Here is a 15,906-nt window from a genome sequence, read left to right as displayed (position 1 = left end):
GAGGGTCAAATTTAACCATAAGCTATATTTGATCGATGGGTTGTGATGTGTTGCAGATATCATGTGACTAAATTACTAATGCAATGGGCTAGCTTATCAAATGAAGATGCCTATTGAAAGTCCTACAAAGCATCGAAGGAGAAGTCCTACAAGGTTGATTTGAAGGGAGGAGAAATGTTAGGATCCCTTGAAAATTTTTGAGTCTTAAACTGATGTAAAAACAAGTTCTTTTTGAGTTTTCTAATCTTCGGAGTTGGTTGAATTATAGTCTTAACAAGGGTCAGCTAGAATTCAGCTAAGAGTCTTATTTGATTTACTTTTTTTTTTTTTGAGTCATAGTCTTAGTAGGCTAAGGAGTAGAATTCTATAAATATGGGTATAATCTTTTATTTTTCTAATTATATTTCTCCCTTTTCAAATCATTCACTTGAATGAACCCATTCGATTGAACTAGTTTTATCAACCCAAAACTTGGATTGGAAAAATGTTTCAACGACCAATTGTTATTTTCGTGAACTCGGTTGTGTGAAATTATATGTAGGGTAATTTTTCTAGAAAAACTTTATTTTTATCTTTTTTGTACAGAACATTCTGATGGGAGAAATTTTTCTACGGCTCTGAATATCATTTCATGTAGAGTGAGTTTCTTTATAAAAAAAAAAACTTTTGTTTTTTTATCTTTTTTTCCACGGAGCATCTTTTTGATGTTATTTTTTTTCTAGTAAAGCTTTTATTTATTTTTTTAAATGACAAAACTGTCCTAATTTTTTCTTCAAAACATTAGTTGGATAAGGCATACAATAATAGAACTTGGCCTATCACGAATTTAACCCGACTTCAGGAAGTATAGAATTCAATGATGTGGGAATTAACGCGCAGCCAACTCGGTTGACTTTTCACTCCCACACAATCACTACCATGATATCACCAAAAAAAGATAAAAACGAGAGGTTCCAATCGTTGAGATGACTGAGGTCTCATCTCGTCCACTGTCGTCATTGCATGATGCAAAAACAACCTAAAAACTATCCAAAATAGGTCATTTTTTTATTGCATGGCGGCAAACGAAGCATGAAGTGTTGTAGCATCATTTTACCCATTCAGCGTGCACTCCGTCCTCCCTTCAGGGAGATTTGTAAACCGACTAGTATTAGTAGGAATCTTACGGTTACGTAACTGTCAGATTCCTAATACTAATCGGTTTACAAATCTCATAGTATTATTACTAGTAGGATTAGTAAGAATCTCATAGTATTAGTAGTAGTGTTACTGTGAGATTCCTAATACTATTCGGTTTACGAATCTCCCTCTATATAAGAAGGGAGGAGTCTAGTCTTCCTCGTTCATCTTGTCTGCAGCTATGACGAGTATGCACAAGAATAGCCTTAGCATCGACTTCGTGGGTCAGGAGAAACCCGGAACCGGAAGCTGTCTCCTTCCCGACGACGTGCTCGCAGAGATCCTCTCCTACCTCCCGGCGAAGACTTTCTTCGGACTCCTATCTGTCTGCAAGACCTTCCACCAGCTCTCGTCAGATTCCCGTTTCCTCCTTTCACAATCATATCGCAGCAAAGCCGTCTCCGGATTCTTTGTTAAGTGCTACACTACCTTCAGGTCCTTCCTCCTCGTTGACCCCTGCGCCGATGTGCCCAGAACCAGCCGTGAATTTCTGAGCAAGAACAACGCCTTCATCCTTGGGTCGGCCGGTGGCCTTGTCTTCGTCTTGCATGAGAACCACGGATCGTCCGATGCTACCCGTCATAGCTTATATGTCTTCAACCCGGCCCGTAGGACTCGGTATCAACTACCCACCCCATCGGGCGAGTGTTCAAGGGGTGGCATCGCGGTGAGCTTCACGAACGATGGCGGCAGAGTGACGAAAGATTATAAGCTGGTCTACCTCTCACCAACCTGTGAATGGAGCTCGTTGCATCACTGCCGGGTCTACGACTCGGTGGCCAAGACATGGACGATGGACGAGCATCTCGACTTTGGAGGGAGGGAAATAGACATGGATCACCCGGTGGTCTGCGGCGAGACCGTATTCTGGGCGTCGGACTTGGGATCGTACATGAAGATTGACCCGTACGTCGTCGGCTTCGACATGAGGACAGAGTGCACGCAGATCATCGCTCTGCCGAAAAGAAGAACCATCGACTCCTCTGACGTCATTGGGATCGCCAAGTGGGAGGGAAAGTCGCTTTGCCTGATCCATTACCGTAGGTTTTCTCAGGTGTTCGCTCTGTGGTTGCTGGAGAAGAGAAGCAACGGTGTGCTAGTATGGGTGAAGAAGCACGAGATAAGCTTAACCACGATGGGGTTCAAGGAACCACTCAACGTGAGCTCCGTCACGCTGAGCGAGGTGGCCACTACCACGTTACTTGTTTTCACGGTATATGACGAGGTACACAGCTACAGTATGAAGGATGGAGAAATCAAGAAGCTGGCATCGCTGGGATTTTATTACCCATCGTTGATCCCTTATTCTAATACGCTTCGGCCATGCGGTCAACAAGAGGAGCTGTTGGAATGAACAGACTTTTTTTATTTCCTATTATGAATACATTACCGTAGATAGAGAAAAGAAGTTGAAAGAAACATTTTCTCCTATTTCCTATTATGTTATCAATGCTGCACTTAAATATCATAAAATTGTGAGGAAGTTCTTCTTCATATTGAAGTCGAGTTTTTTTGTTAATAGATGATTTTTCTGCCGTTCTTGCCTTGCTCATCCTGAATGAAACAGCAAGATTCCTAGGGAGACAACATTAAAATTGTTGACAATCTACAACATATCGTAGTAGAGAAATTTACTTGACTTAAAATGCACAGTAAACAAGGTTAATTATGGTGTTCCAAGTCAAAGACTGCCAAAACAAATTTCATATGTCCTGAAAGAGAAGAGGATTGTTTGGTTGATTCATATGCTTGCATCCCCTACTGAGCTTACATCTTGTCGTTCCGCAACTATAACCAATCTGTGTACTCTATACAATCTCATTAGCGAATTCTCCAAGTATGATCGGTGCGACCGCCATCGAGAATACGGCTGCTGTGACGCTTGAGTCGGTTCTAACAAGATCTCTGCAAACTGCACGCTGGTTGGTTTCTCTTTCCACGCAATCTTTGTTTGTGATCACGCAAAAGTTTGCTGATGTGGTGTTCGAGGATTCGCCTGTGGACAGAACCTCGCCTCCCTAAGGAGAGGAGGCGCTCGCTTGCTGGCGCAGAACCACAACACGTAAATCTTCTCGTAATGTGAATTGTTCATGAGAATTTATATCATCTTCCGGCATTTGAGCATTCTCATATCATTAGAAATTTTGAACATTCTCATAATAGTAATAATCCCACTTGGTAAGAACTCAAAAGAGTAAAGTAAAATTTTGAGTAAAACCTAGTGCAGCATATCACCTGATTTTTTTTTTTTTTTTAATTCTTACTAATGTGAAACATCTTTCAGTGTCTACCCCAACATAAATATTCTCTTAACATTAATAGGGATAATTATGGACCTAAATATAATTAACGAATATTAAAAGATCATGTCCATAAAAAAGCTATGAAGATTTCTTTGATCTTGCATTAAGTGCACGATTGGAGCATCGGGCCCTCTGAATGTTTCTGTCTGAGTGGATGCATTAGATAGATGTTTTGCTCGATTTGTGCATATTGGTCGCACTGAATGCTTTTATCCTGCAGATACATTGAGCACAGAGGGAAAAAGAAAACATTTAAAAGAATGGTACGAATAATATTAGAGATCGGTTAAGGTCCAAACACAAGGAAACCCACAAAATTTGACCAACATATTAGATTTGGAACTCCCTATAATGATATTTTCTTGTTAGGATGACATCTTAGTTTGGGGATGTTGGCGGACTACGATGATGTGTTTCTCACATTTTGTAAATTTAAAAGAAGGAAAAATTTGGATGTCATATCCAAAGCCTTACCTCCAAGAGAAAGAAGAATATGAATTAGTTATTCACCTGACAACCAGTCTCTGGTAGTTTACTCGATCTTCCCCTCCGTCTCTGAGAAGACATACTAATGCAACAGAAACTTATGTTGCATACTGGAGCAGTCCAAGGCCTTCTGCTGAAGGCAGCCTAGATTCTCCTGTATCTATTCTCAAATCGATTAGGATAAAAGAAAATGGGTTACAGAAGAAATTATGATGAAACAGATACTTCCACCAGTTATGTTCCAATTACAAACCATCCAGTAATGTTTTTTGTCATCTCTCATCTGCTTACAGTATACAAGAACTGATGGAACTACCACCTGTTCAATGGTCAGACAAAGGGCAAATCCAAAATTATTACAGTCGATGCAGATATAATGAGATGCAAAAACCGCGGATATCAGATACTCAAGGGTACCATCCAAATTACATGATCAAGTGCGAGACAGCAGTGAGACAAGTAGAGATCAATCTACCTCTGAGCTCAGATTGCTGCCAACTTTCTGTCACACCCCTCTGTCAGTGAATGCAAAATGATGAATATCCATCCGAACATGAAAATGCTTAAGCAGCAAGTTCTGAGCTTGTGCCTACGCCTGCATTTCTGTTCATACTTCTCTATGTGATCAAATATTGGATTAATGTGTCTGATTGAATGGATGAGAAAAAAACTGAATATATTCTTGCAAACCTTCCGCAGGGATATCTACCAAAATCCAGGGCCCCTTATGTACCACTTCACGACTTAATAAAAAGCAGAATTAATTGTATGGTCTGTGAACTTGCTTTCAGTACTTGATGACATGGTGCCGTAGCCAAAGTTCGTACATTACCATGTGGAATGCATCGTGTGGTATTGGAGGTGAGTGCCATTCAAAGTGCTTCTGAACCTGAAAACAGACCAAAAGTAAAATAAGGGAAAGAAAAATTAAAACATGAAAGCAATTGGTGGCATTTGAAGTCTTATGATGCTATTAAATGTAACCCTTCTTTAAGACAGGCATTACAATTGTTACTTGTCAATAATTATATTTATTTCCTTTAATGGAGCATGTCTTTCATATACCATTTACACAAAACTTGTGTCATATTTTGATAATTCAAGATGCTGCATACAGAAAGTTCTACTTGCCATCTACCAAACTCAAAGTCTGAATTAAGCAGGGGGGAAGATCAAACTACTGTTTCACATACTACAAAAATGAAACAACAGATAAGACGAAGCAAAAGTGTTAAACTGTGCAATTTAACAAGCAAAGTGATGTGAATGATGCTTTGGATCAAATGCCACAAACACAGTAGTCGTGATTTTCCAAGGGGCTAGCAGATAACATGGATGCCAGTTACAAAGAAACAAACATGCTTCTCTTAGATATCTAGGTTTAGTTCTTCACAAACCAAGGCTTCAGCAGAGCCTATTCTTTTTTATTCTTTTAACAAAAGAAAATATTGTTTTCGTGCATATATATTAATATTTGGGATTAACTGTTGCATTCTTGTGTTCTTCTAGAAAGCCACAAACTAGAGTCTCACATAAAGCTTGTTTAGAATGAACATTTAATCCATACTTCATCTCTCTGCGACCATTGAGCACAGACCACACACACACTCTCTCTCTCTCCCCTAAATACAAGGATATGATCAAGATTCTAAGAGAATCTCAAATGTGCAGTAAACTTGAAACGCACCACCACTTTCCTTCAAAAATCAGCATCAGCACCTTGCAAGAGATATCTTTCTGATCCTGAACTTCAAGAATATCAAGAAGATATATATATATATATATATATATATATATATATATATATATATATATATATATATATATATATATATATATATATATATATATATATATATATATCCTTTGTAAGAAACATTCAAGTGGTGATATGACAATATAACTATGCATAGAGTCATCACAAATAGAAGCAAATAAAACATTTTCCATTTTTCAATAGAAGTTACACCTCTTGTAACTATTCTCTTTTTATAAGACAAACACAAGGAAAATCCTGAAATAATTGAGAATCAAAGTACTCTTCATGTTCTTCTCAACACTACAAGTTCACCACAAAGGACATGAGAGTCAGATATTACGGCACGTCATTAGCTCTTTATTAGCAGCATTTCCTCCTATTTTCTCTTTGCTGATTTCTGATGCTTCATCTTGAAGCAACTTGGGATTTAGAGAGTCCATATTAAAAAAGACAATGAACTTTGATTGCATGGAACATACAGATATTTTCAGTATAACAACTAAAAGTAGAGCAAAACACACCACTAGTTCTTGATCTTTGGGGCAAATTTTAATTAGATCTCTAGCTTCAACTTTCGCCAATAGACTTCCTAAAGTTTGAAGTAATTTCCATCAAGTCATAGTATCAACTTTCATCCATGAACCTTAAGGAAAGTTGGCCTTGTTGCATAATAAGATCTGACTTTCCAACTTGGCATAGACAACAAAAAATTTTAGAGGTATAATTAGACTTGCCTTGCCTTGATTTATAATGGGCACGTTGCGCAACATCTTTTGTTAAAGCTCTTACCAGGATGGCAGATCAAGTCCTAATGTGCAACCACAATTCAGCTTTTCATCAAGGCTTAAATGAAAGCTGACGGCAGGATATGATTGTATCTTTTGTTAACATTTAGTGTCAATTGGAAAACATTGGAAGTTTATCTGCACAACTGAAATTTTCTCCAAAGTTCAACTAGAGATATAATTTGCTGATAGAATTGGGTTTAAGCACTTCTCCAGCCAGTCGATCTTATGTCTCATTACTAGAAATTAATGATGGCATACCTCAACTAAGTGCTCATGCAACTCAACAAACTTCTCATGTGGTATGGACTTCAGAATAGACTTAAGCTGGTAGACATCACTCTCCTTGAGTATAACAGAGAACTTCTGCCAGTCAAGGATGTCATTAAATGGCAGATCATAGTAATTGGATATAATTACTGCAAATTGGAAAAATGAACTCTGGTTAGCAAACCGCACTTATGTAGAAAACAACAGCAGATAACAAATTCAAATGAACTAGGACTACACGATGATAATATATCCATCTACCTGAGTAATTAAATGATGGGGTTCTAACCTGGAATACATCCATAGTGAATGGAGTCTGCTATGCGAGCACTGTTGACTTGGGAACCACCTGGACATATGCAGAACTTCGTCCTGTAGAACTGCTTCTGATAGACCAACTCTCCAGTAGCTCTGCTTATGCGATTATTGCTAATGGCAAGCTCTGTGTCATTCTCCCATACACGAGCTAATATGACTCTTATCTTTGAGTTTCTATGGCCTGCCCAAAATCCAAGTATAGTCCTGGTGTTTGTGTAAGGGTTCAAGAAAAGCAAGTTATCAGTGCATGGTCATTGTCTTTTATTCTAAGGTCACAATGAATTGACTAGGCTTTGAGGCAAACAAGTATGCTAACTGAACTATAGGTTAACACCTTTAGAAATGCAGATAAAACACTTTTTGGTGCACTCCTCAAATTGCAACAATGAAAATAATTGAAGTTAAATAAATCAATATATATGTACAACACAATGCCAGTATATTAATCAGCATTGGATGTAAATACAGAAGCTGGATCATGTAGGTTGGTATAACGCGATTAACCCAATGATCAATAACATATATCCCCAGCTATAACTGTCACATGATGTCTATCACCTGTGCCCTAGAACCAATCATGTAAAAGAAACATCTGCTCAAGTCAGGTTTCAACCTGTTCTCAATATCATTTCCTCCTGATGGCAGAGCAAATGGCTGCAGCACTTGCGGAAGAGCTATATCCTTGTGTGGGATGTAACCAACATCATAGCTTGGCGAACAGACAACCCGAATTGAATTCTTTACAACCATTTGTAGTCCTTCAAATGCTCTCACACCAACATCATGGCAAGTTACAAAAAAGTGATCTGCACCCATGGTTCTATTCCAATATGGATATTTACTTATCAAGCTTTCAACATAATTTTGAACTATGATGGTCATATTCTCATATGATATGCCCTGCAAAACAGAAAAAAAAAAATATGTACAAAGGAAAAAGATCAACCAAAATGCAGTAAAAGCCTTCTTGTTCAGCAAACAAACTACGACCATATCCAAATTTGATAGACAATTTTCCCAAATGACTGTAACATCATCCCATGTAAAAATAATTTGTAGGACCTACTCTTTGATGCATCCATAATTCATAGAAAACGTAAACATTCTGGCATGACGTGCATAAATGAAAGTCTGAAACATGCCCATCATCAGTGAGTATATTATACTTCTCTTCGACATAGTTAACTAGAATGGGTATGGTAGAACACTATAATTGATCCAACATTATGTTGTTCTTGTATTGGCTGAGCCTATAGAGTTTTCTGAATCCATTGTGAGTCATTTAAACTAAAATTATAATCATTTGCCCGTAGGAGGTAAAGGTTTTTGGCAGAGCATATTCACATATTGTAGGACCTACTTTTTTATGCATCTATAATTTATAGAAAACGTAAACATTCTGGCATGGCATGCATAAATGAACGTCTGAAACATACCATCATCAGTGAGTATATTATACTTCTCTTCGACATAGTTAACTGGAATAGGTACGGTAGAACCCTATAATTGATCCAACATTATGTTGTTATTGTATTGGCTGAGCCTCTAGAGTTTTCTGAATCCATTGTGAGTCATTTAAACTAAAATTATAATCATTTGCCCGTAGGAGGTAAAGGTTTTTGGCAGAGCATATTCACATATTGTAGGACCTACTTTTTGATGCATCCATAATTTATAGAAAACGTAAACATTCTGGCATGACATGCATAAATGAACGTCTGAAACATACCATCATCAGTGAGTATATTATACTTCTCTTCGACATAGTTAACTAGAATGGGTATGGTAGAACACTATAATTGATCCAACATTATGTTGTTCTTGTATTGGCTGAGCCTATAGAGTTTTCTGAATCCACTGTGAGTCATTTAAACTAAAATTATAATCATTTGCCCGTAGGAGGTAAAGGTTTTTGGCAGAGCATATTCACATATTGTAGGACCTACTTTTTGATGCATCCATAATTTATAGAAAACGTAAACATTCTGGCATGACGTGCATAAATGAACGTCTGAAACATACCATCATCAGTGAGTATATTATACTTCTCTTCGACATAGTTAACTGGAATAGGTACGGAAGAACCCTATAATTGATCCAACATTATGTTGTTCTTGTATTGGCTGAGCCTCTAGAGTTCTCTGAATCAGTTGAGAGTCATTTAAACTAAAACTATAATCAGTTGCCTGTAGGAGGTACAGGTTTTTGGCAGAGAATATTCACATATTGGATTCGTTCTTTCGGTCCCTTTCCTATTGCAATTACGAACCATATATATAACACACCTAGTAAATATACCACATTAAATCACATACGAAACCTAGTACAACCAAAATGATGTAATGATAATACTTAGTGTTAACTAGTAAGCTGAAAGTATCCTAGATGAACGAAAGAATCAAAAGTGCATAGATACAGAGGTTACAGTGACAATGAAAAGATGTGGAACGAAGCACAAAGATCTCGAAAACTCTAACCTTCCCTCTCATCTTATGGCACGATATGGGCACAAAGAACAGGTCGGCCTGATCGGCATCCTCCGTCCGGAAGCGGCTCTCGCGGATGTTCTGGAAGAAGTACCCCTCGCTGGAGTACTTCCCAGTCAGCTTCCGCGGTGTCTGGAAGTACGTATTCGGATCCCCATCCGGGTAGATAAAAACCTTAAATTTCCTCTCCATCTCCGCGTAGTTCTTCAAGAAGACGTCCGGGGAGTGGTAGATCGAGGAAGGGGCCAGCATCCGGCTGGAAAGATCGCTGGAAACTTCGGCCACAGCCACCTTCAGCATCAAGAATCAGTGACATTGCAGGAAATGAAAGAACAGAAGGAGAATATGACACAAAAGAGAGAGAGATCTTCTTGTTATACTTCGAGTACCTCCGGGGAGGGAAATTGGGGAGACGAGCGGAGGGATCTGAGAGAGAGGAGGCTGAAGCAGATCAGGGTAAGGGCAGCGACAGCGAGGAGAGAGCGCTGGATAGAGCAGGCGGCCGTGGCCGCGGAGGGCAGCGGCTTTCCGGCCATCGGTCGCCAAGAACTCTCTGCGAAGGTATCGAGGGTTGCAAGATGGAGGCCAGTGTCCGAGAGGAGAGTGCACAAGGATGGAGGAGAAAAGCCAAAGGGTGGCTGAGCTGGTGGGGGTGCAACCAAGCCAAGTTTGAACCAGGCTTTCCTGGTTCGAGCTCCGGTTGAGATCAGGTTCGAGCCCGAACTGTGTCAACGTATCGTAAGGAGACTATCGATCTGGTAGTTTCACCGGGAATTAGAAGTTATGTGGGTTGTTTGATTGAACTCACTCCACAATGATTAGGAATACGGCGGAAACTCTGACCGAGTCCGAGACACACAAAGCATCCGACGAAGGATCGAAGAGGAAGAAGAAACGACGACGAAGGAAGAAGAACACTAATCATAGAGGAGGAGAGCTCGTTCTCCGCCACCTTCTCTCAGTACCTCCCTCGAGCCGACGCCGCCGTCCCAGCGTCGTCATCTTCTCCGGCCTCGACACGCCTTGGCCGACCTCCACAGGTATTTGGATCATAATGTTCCTATAAATACTATGAAATTAGTTATATAGCTCATCTTGCAACTAGCATTATTTGTAATACAATCTATTTTATGGATCATAAAAGAAATTTCTATTAATTTTTTACCAGAAAACCAATTTTGACAAACAAAAAAAAAACCATTTTTTTTTTTCTGAAAAATGATGTTTTAGGCGAGATTAGTACATTTTGACCTGCGGAACACAACACTAGAGCTTTTGTAGTGTAGGGAGACAAAATAAGTCAAGGGAGTCGGATGCCAGACGGCAACTAGCAACTGGGAGTGCGAGGATAATGGTGTTGATGAGGTGTTGCGTTAAGAGCAGCACTGTATCAAATCGCATGAATATGAATCTTATTCATTTCTTAAGAGCTTAATAATGAAAAGCAAGGGCACCATCAACACACAACATAAATCACACGACCAACCTTTGTCAACAAGAGCTTTGTTCATGAGCTTTTTTTTTCCGCCCCCCCTTTTGGGTTACTGCTAAAAGCACAGATTTTAATATGACATTGTCGATGAAGTTTTGACACAACTTGCACCTGCATTCCATACAAAAGATGCTTATTCTTTAAAAGGACATATTAAAGCGTGACCATACAAATGTCCAAAAATACATCAACATTAGACTATCAATACAATACGCAAGCAACTTAATCATTGGAAACCCTGTAACAGACAAATGTGTAAAACAATCATAGGATTCAAGACTATCGTAATAATCCAATTGATGAGATAAATTTTGGTCAAAATTTAAGCTACTTCAATTTCATGAACAGCTTATAAATGATTCTGTCAACTCCTGCTACATCACTAACTGCAGTAACTGGGTGCTCCACCATACAACAACTGCAGATGCCATGCCATGATCATTTGTTATGGTGCCTGAAATCTAGTGGTAGCTATAGACTTTTTATCTTTCTGGGATGAACAACAGGAAAATGTAATTGCTGATGGTTTCGGAAATCATGTTTTATTTTGACATTCCTGTACCAGTATAGCAAGCAAAGGGAAACAAGATGCCAATGCAAAAGTATATATTATTTCCACCTATTTTTATGGAGCTACATAAGACGATTCCAGAAGATACTTAGCAATGCAATGAGACTAACGAAACAAATTCTGATTTCGCCCTTCCCTTCGACCGTATGTTAATTGCAAAGTGCTCTGGGTGTTTCCGTAGCAGCATCAATAGGCCAAACCAAGGTCTACCTTCTGTTTCACTTTCAGGATAGTCTTCAGATGTCAAGTATCTTCTTACTCGGCTGTGATGCCATACATCACCATATATTTCAAACAACTGGATCAGAAGAAAAGTAAAATATTAGAACATGACAAATTTAAGATTAGGTATCTACTAAAGACAAGCAGTTAATCAGCAACGAGTTATTGATATAAGATTTGTAAATACTGATCTTGTATCAGATGAACAAAATACCTGGAAAATGATTAACCATTCAATAATTTGATAGTCATAGACAATAACTCAACCATGGGATATCTTAACCTTGACAAATTTTAGAGACTCACAGGAAATCTTTAGAAACAATAAGGATTTAACTAATATTTTAAGACAGCAAAACTATCAAAACAGATCAAAAACATTCTTCAATCAAACAACTATACAATGTGCAGGAATTGTCAAAGGTTTTCTGTAGCATTACATTTTATATTCCCCTGAACCAACTTTTCTTAGCAGAATTCAATTAGCGAGCACCAATTCATCCATGATGTCTGTTTCAAATTATAACTAATATCACCTATCTTTAGTGACTACCCGAGCAGAACAGGGCCAAAAGAGATATGCAGCAAGAGATATATGAGGAAGCCTGTTAAAAGTTTAATTGCTCCAGTATGAGATAAGCAACATGGTCTTCACTCTTCACTGTATCTGAAACCTTCAAAATGGCATACAATTAGATGATATTCTGATGAGAGAGAAAAACAATCACTTTTATGCTCTAGCTGCTCAAAATCTATTTTCATTTGTGGTGACCATTATTAGACTTCCATGTTGATAATCCTGATTTTCGAATTTAGTATCCACTTCTATCTATATCTAAGTCCATATCCTCTAAAAAAATATATGGGCAAACTTGAACAATGAGATCTATTAATTGTGTAACAATATACAAATCACGACCATGTTGCCAATATCATATATGCATCAACACAAAAATGTACTTAATTCACTTATGTATTTTGGCGAGTTTTGCAACGTTCTGGATGTACAAAACCTAGTTTAGCCTTCTACAAGTAATATAAAGTTTACATACGACTAATTTTTCTATCATAATAATTCAAAGTGAGGTGGGCAACGATAGGTTTAGGATGAGGATGGAGGATAACACAGGTGTGCCGAGTGATCCTTCTAAAAACACATATTAACTAAGTACAGATGAACCCAAGATAGGTGGATAGACTGTAATTTGCCCGATCAATATCATCATCAATATTGCAAACATATGTTTAGGCGGTTAACCTACACCTGAACCAAACCCAAGTGGGTTGAGTATGGGTTTGCATTTTCTTAACCCAATCAAATCTGCCCTATCTCTCTATCTGAACCTGAAGCTGACCGCATCTAGCAACCCCAAGAATCCACTGTAACTCCTACTATTTGATTCCCTTGTCAAAATTACAACTTACTAACCAGAAAATTGAATGGAATGGCCTATCAAGTTGATGTTACCGGTACTAATTTCCTTACTTTCACATGCAAGAATTTTTCATCTTTGCAACTCAGAGCATCAAGTTATCACGAAGATACCCATTTAAACTCCTTAATAACTCCAAAGTGCGATAAAAATTCTTGAAACCTTATAACTCTACTGTCTTCTTGGGTGTAGATCTAATGTAGGCTTTCTTCTCAAGTTTCATTGTGAATAAGTAAAATCAACCATCAAAATGTCTAGTTTACCAAAGATAAAAATGTGCATGGGACTGGCTCCGCTTACATGAATATAATAGCAATGATAAAGAATCCAAGAAAAGATGATGACTTTCTTTTTTGGTTGCTGCATCCTTATACATTTCTATATTAGTCACTAATTCCAATTAGATATGTTCATGTAGTAGTAAGCAATAGCATGGTCCTACACTAGGAAATCACAACAAATCAGCCAACCACTTCTTGTGACTATGATTAGCCTTTTTTTTCCCCACAGAAATGCAAATATAAAAGCCTACTGTAATACACAGAGTAACTCAAAGAAGCACAATCATTTGCCAGATCAGTTATCAACTAACCTTTGCATGAAGTTTTTCCATAGGCAACCATTCTCCTGGGCCACAAAGATTAGATAGCAAAGTCGTCACAGATGAGATGACATCTTTCTCTTCCAATTGCAGGAGTTGTTGATTGTCCGCTTCTCTGTCAGCCCTTGACCTTGTCTCGGGCTTCTTCACTGTCAGGTATATTGCCAAATTCTTCGTGGAACTTTCAATACGACAGTGAAATTTGATTAAAGGTTTAAATAGAGTGGGATGCTTGATAATCTCCTTCGTATCTTCAAGTACTTATATGCTTAACGGCATCAAGGTAATATGAGTATGATTATACGGCATCTTGAACAGCTATACAGCTTTATAATGACAAAATATACCTTGCTTAAAATCTAGCTCGATGTGGATACAGGGGATATGAGAACCTTAACTGGTATCGAGACCCATCAGCCAAATATTCTGTGAAAATGGAAGCTTATCTACCAAAACAAATTTGGAAGTACATCTTTTCTGAAAAAGGAAGGGTGACCGAATAGCTATGGCTCAAGGAACATAATTTTCTTGTTTTTAATTTTAATTTTTTAATTTTTCTTTTCTATTAATTTGAGGTTCTATAAAATAGAGGGAAAGGGTTGTACTCTTAAATATGGTTAACTGTATATAATTTAACTTTTCCTGTAATATATGAGTCATGAGTGTTTCAAGGCTACATTTATAGAAATGACTCCTAGAAAATAAGTGCATTAATAAATCAGCAATGTCAAATATTCCAATTTTACCAAATTTCATTTCCGAATTATAACTTTTTTGATCGGTCCTAAGACTTTTCTTGTCATTGGTTCTAGATTGGTTATCTATCCATTGACAATCCAAGAACAGAACACAGAAATATAGTGCAACAATGGCAAGTATTGATGTTATTTACTAAGAAGCAATGAAAAAGAAGAGGGTTTTGATACTGACCCGAGTGTCGCAGTGGTGCAGCCTCCTCGGCCCTACCAAATTCCTCCACATTCTCCTCACCAAGATCCCTCCTCCGCCTCTTCCCTGAACTACCAACTACTGCACGCCTAGCCTCATCTTCCCCTGCTTCCTCCTCATATTCCTCCTCTTCCTCGGCATCACCACCATGCACCTCATTCCCGTAGTCGCGCGGCCTGGCACGGCCAGCGGACGGCGCGAGAGCGGCAGGGGGCTGGCAGCGGGGGACGGGACCAGCGGCAAAGACGGAGCGGGAAGGGAGGAGGAAGTAGAACCGCTTTTCCCCCATCTGGAGGAGGTCCTGAGAGTCGAGCTCGACGGGTGGGGCGCCGGGAGCGTGGGGTACGCCCTCGACAAAACAGCCGTTCTTGCCGAGGACCTCGAGGGCGAAGCGGCGACGAGGGAAGTCGTAGAAGATGCGGGCGTGGCGGCGGGATATGCTCATGCCGCCGCCGATGGAGGCGAGGTCGACGTCCACCTCCGACGTCTTGCTGTTGCGGCCCAGCACGATCGAGTACGTCTGCATGTAGTACTCGAAGTCGTCACCCTGGAGCTTGGCGAACGCAACCACAGCTTCCTCGGGGGCAGCGATTTCGTCTCCGCCGCGGCCCCCGGCAGCGTTGCTTCGGCCCTTAGCCATCGCTTCGGTAATCGAGCGCTGGAACGAGCCGGCTATCTCTTTTGGGGTGAGGAGAAGAGCATCTCCCCGTCGTGGTGGACTCCTCCCTCCGTCGTTCTTTTAGGTTTAGCCCAAGTCGAAGGACTTTGACCTAAACATTGGGGTCCGAAGCAAACTCAATGTTGACCAATTGGCTTATCCAAAACTTCTCAAGTCAGATTTTTTTTTTTGGTATTTATATTTAAGCGAATTCGCCCAGAAAGAAACTTCCAATTTTAATTATTTTTTTTTCCCCATAACGTGGCGAAAATTTTCGACAGAACACTTTTTGTTTTTCCAGAAATGATTGCTTTATCCCCCCGTCGATCACTGCCGTTCATCGTAAATAGATGGAATATTTAATAAATTAATCGTTAATTAGACATAAAACGTCA

The 15,906-nt window shown here is 39.2% G+C and overlaps 3 protein-coding genes across 5 annotated transcripts; 1 reads left to right on the top strand and 2 right to left on the bottom strand.

Moving 5' to 3' along the window:
- Positions 1–1,360: 1,360 nt before the first annotated feature.
- LOC135677486 (uncharacterized) lies at positions 1,361–2,533 on the top strand. The gene has a single exon (XM_065189849.1). It carries the CDS (start codon positions 1,361–1,363, stop codon positions 2,531–2,533), a length of 1,173 nt encoding a protein of 390 aa, XP_065045921.1.
- A 1,642-nt stretch (positions 2,534–4,175) lies between these two features.
- Positions 4,176–10,559, bottom strand: LOC135676596 (probable glycosyltransferase At5g03795). 3 transcript variants are annotated; one of them, XR_010514348.1, is made up of 7 exons: positions 9,967–10,559; positions 9,578–9,877; positions 7,714–8,000; positions 7,072–7,304; positions 6,774–6,931; positions 4,659–4,857; positions 4,176–4,571 (listed from the first exon to the last, which is right to left on the bottom strand). XR_010514348.1 is itself a non-coding variant. In XM_065187952.1 (6 exons), exons 1-6 carry the CDS (start codon positions 10,120–10,122, stop codon positions 4,756–4,758), a joined length of 1,236 nt encoding a protein of 411 aa, XP_065044024.1. In that variant the 5' UTR covers positions 10,123–10,558; the 3' UTR covers positions 4,176–4,755. The 3 variants fall into 3 exon arrangements, 2 of the variants coding, with proteins under 2 accessions (XP_065044024.1, XP_065044025.1); XM_065187952.1 differs by having other exon boundaries at positions 4,176–4,857; positions 9,967–10,558; XM_065187953.1 differs by having other exon boundaries at positions 4,176–4,857; positions 9,976–10,543.
- Positions 10,560–11,598: 1,039 nt separating this feature from the next.
- On the bottom strand, positions 11,599–15,630 carry LOC135676592 (FHA domain-containing protein FHA2-like). The gene is made up of 3 exons (XM_065187942.1): positions 14,836–15,630; positions 13,897–14,054; positions 11,599–11,947 (listed from the first exon to the last, which is right to left on the bottom strand). Exons 1-3 carry the CDS (start codon positions 15,491–15,493, stop codon positions 11,738–11,740), a joined length of 1,026 nt encoding a protein of 341 aa, XP_065044014.1. The 5' UTR covers positions 15,494–15,630; the 3' UTR covers positions 11,599–11,737.
- Positions 15,631–15,906: the final 276 nt, after the last annotated feature.

The sequence above is a fragment of the Musa acuminata genome, chromosome BXJ1-6 (genome assembly GCF_036884655.1).
Source record: "Musa acuminata AAA Group cultivar baxijiao chromosome BXJ1-6, Cavendish_Baxijiao_AAA, whole genome shotgun sequence".
Lineage (NCBI taxonomy): Eukaryota > Viridiplantae > Streptophyta > Magnoliopsida > Zingiberales > Musaceae > Musa > Musa acuminata.
The sequence above is the reverse complement of the archived record's forward strand: the minus strand, read 5'-3'. Positions and strand labels throughout refer to the sequence as shown.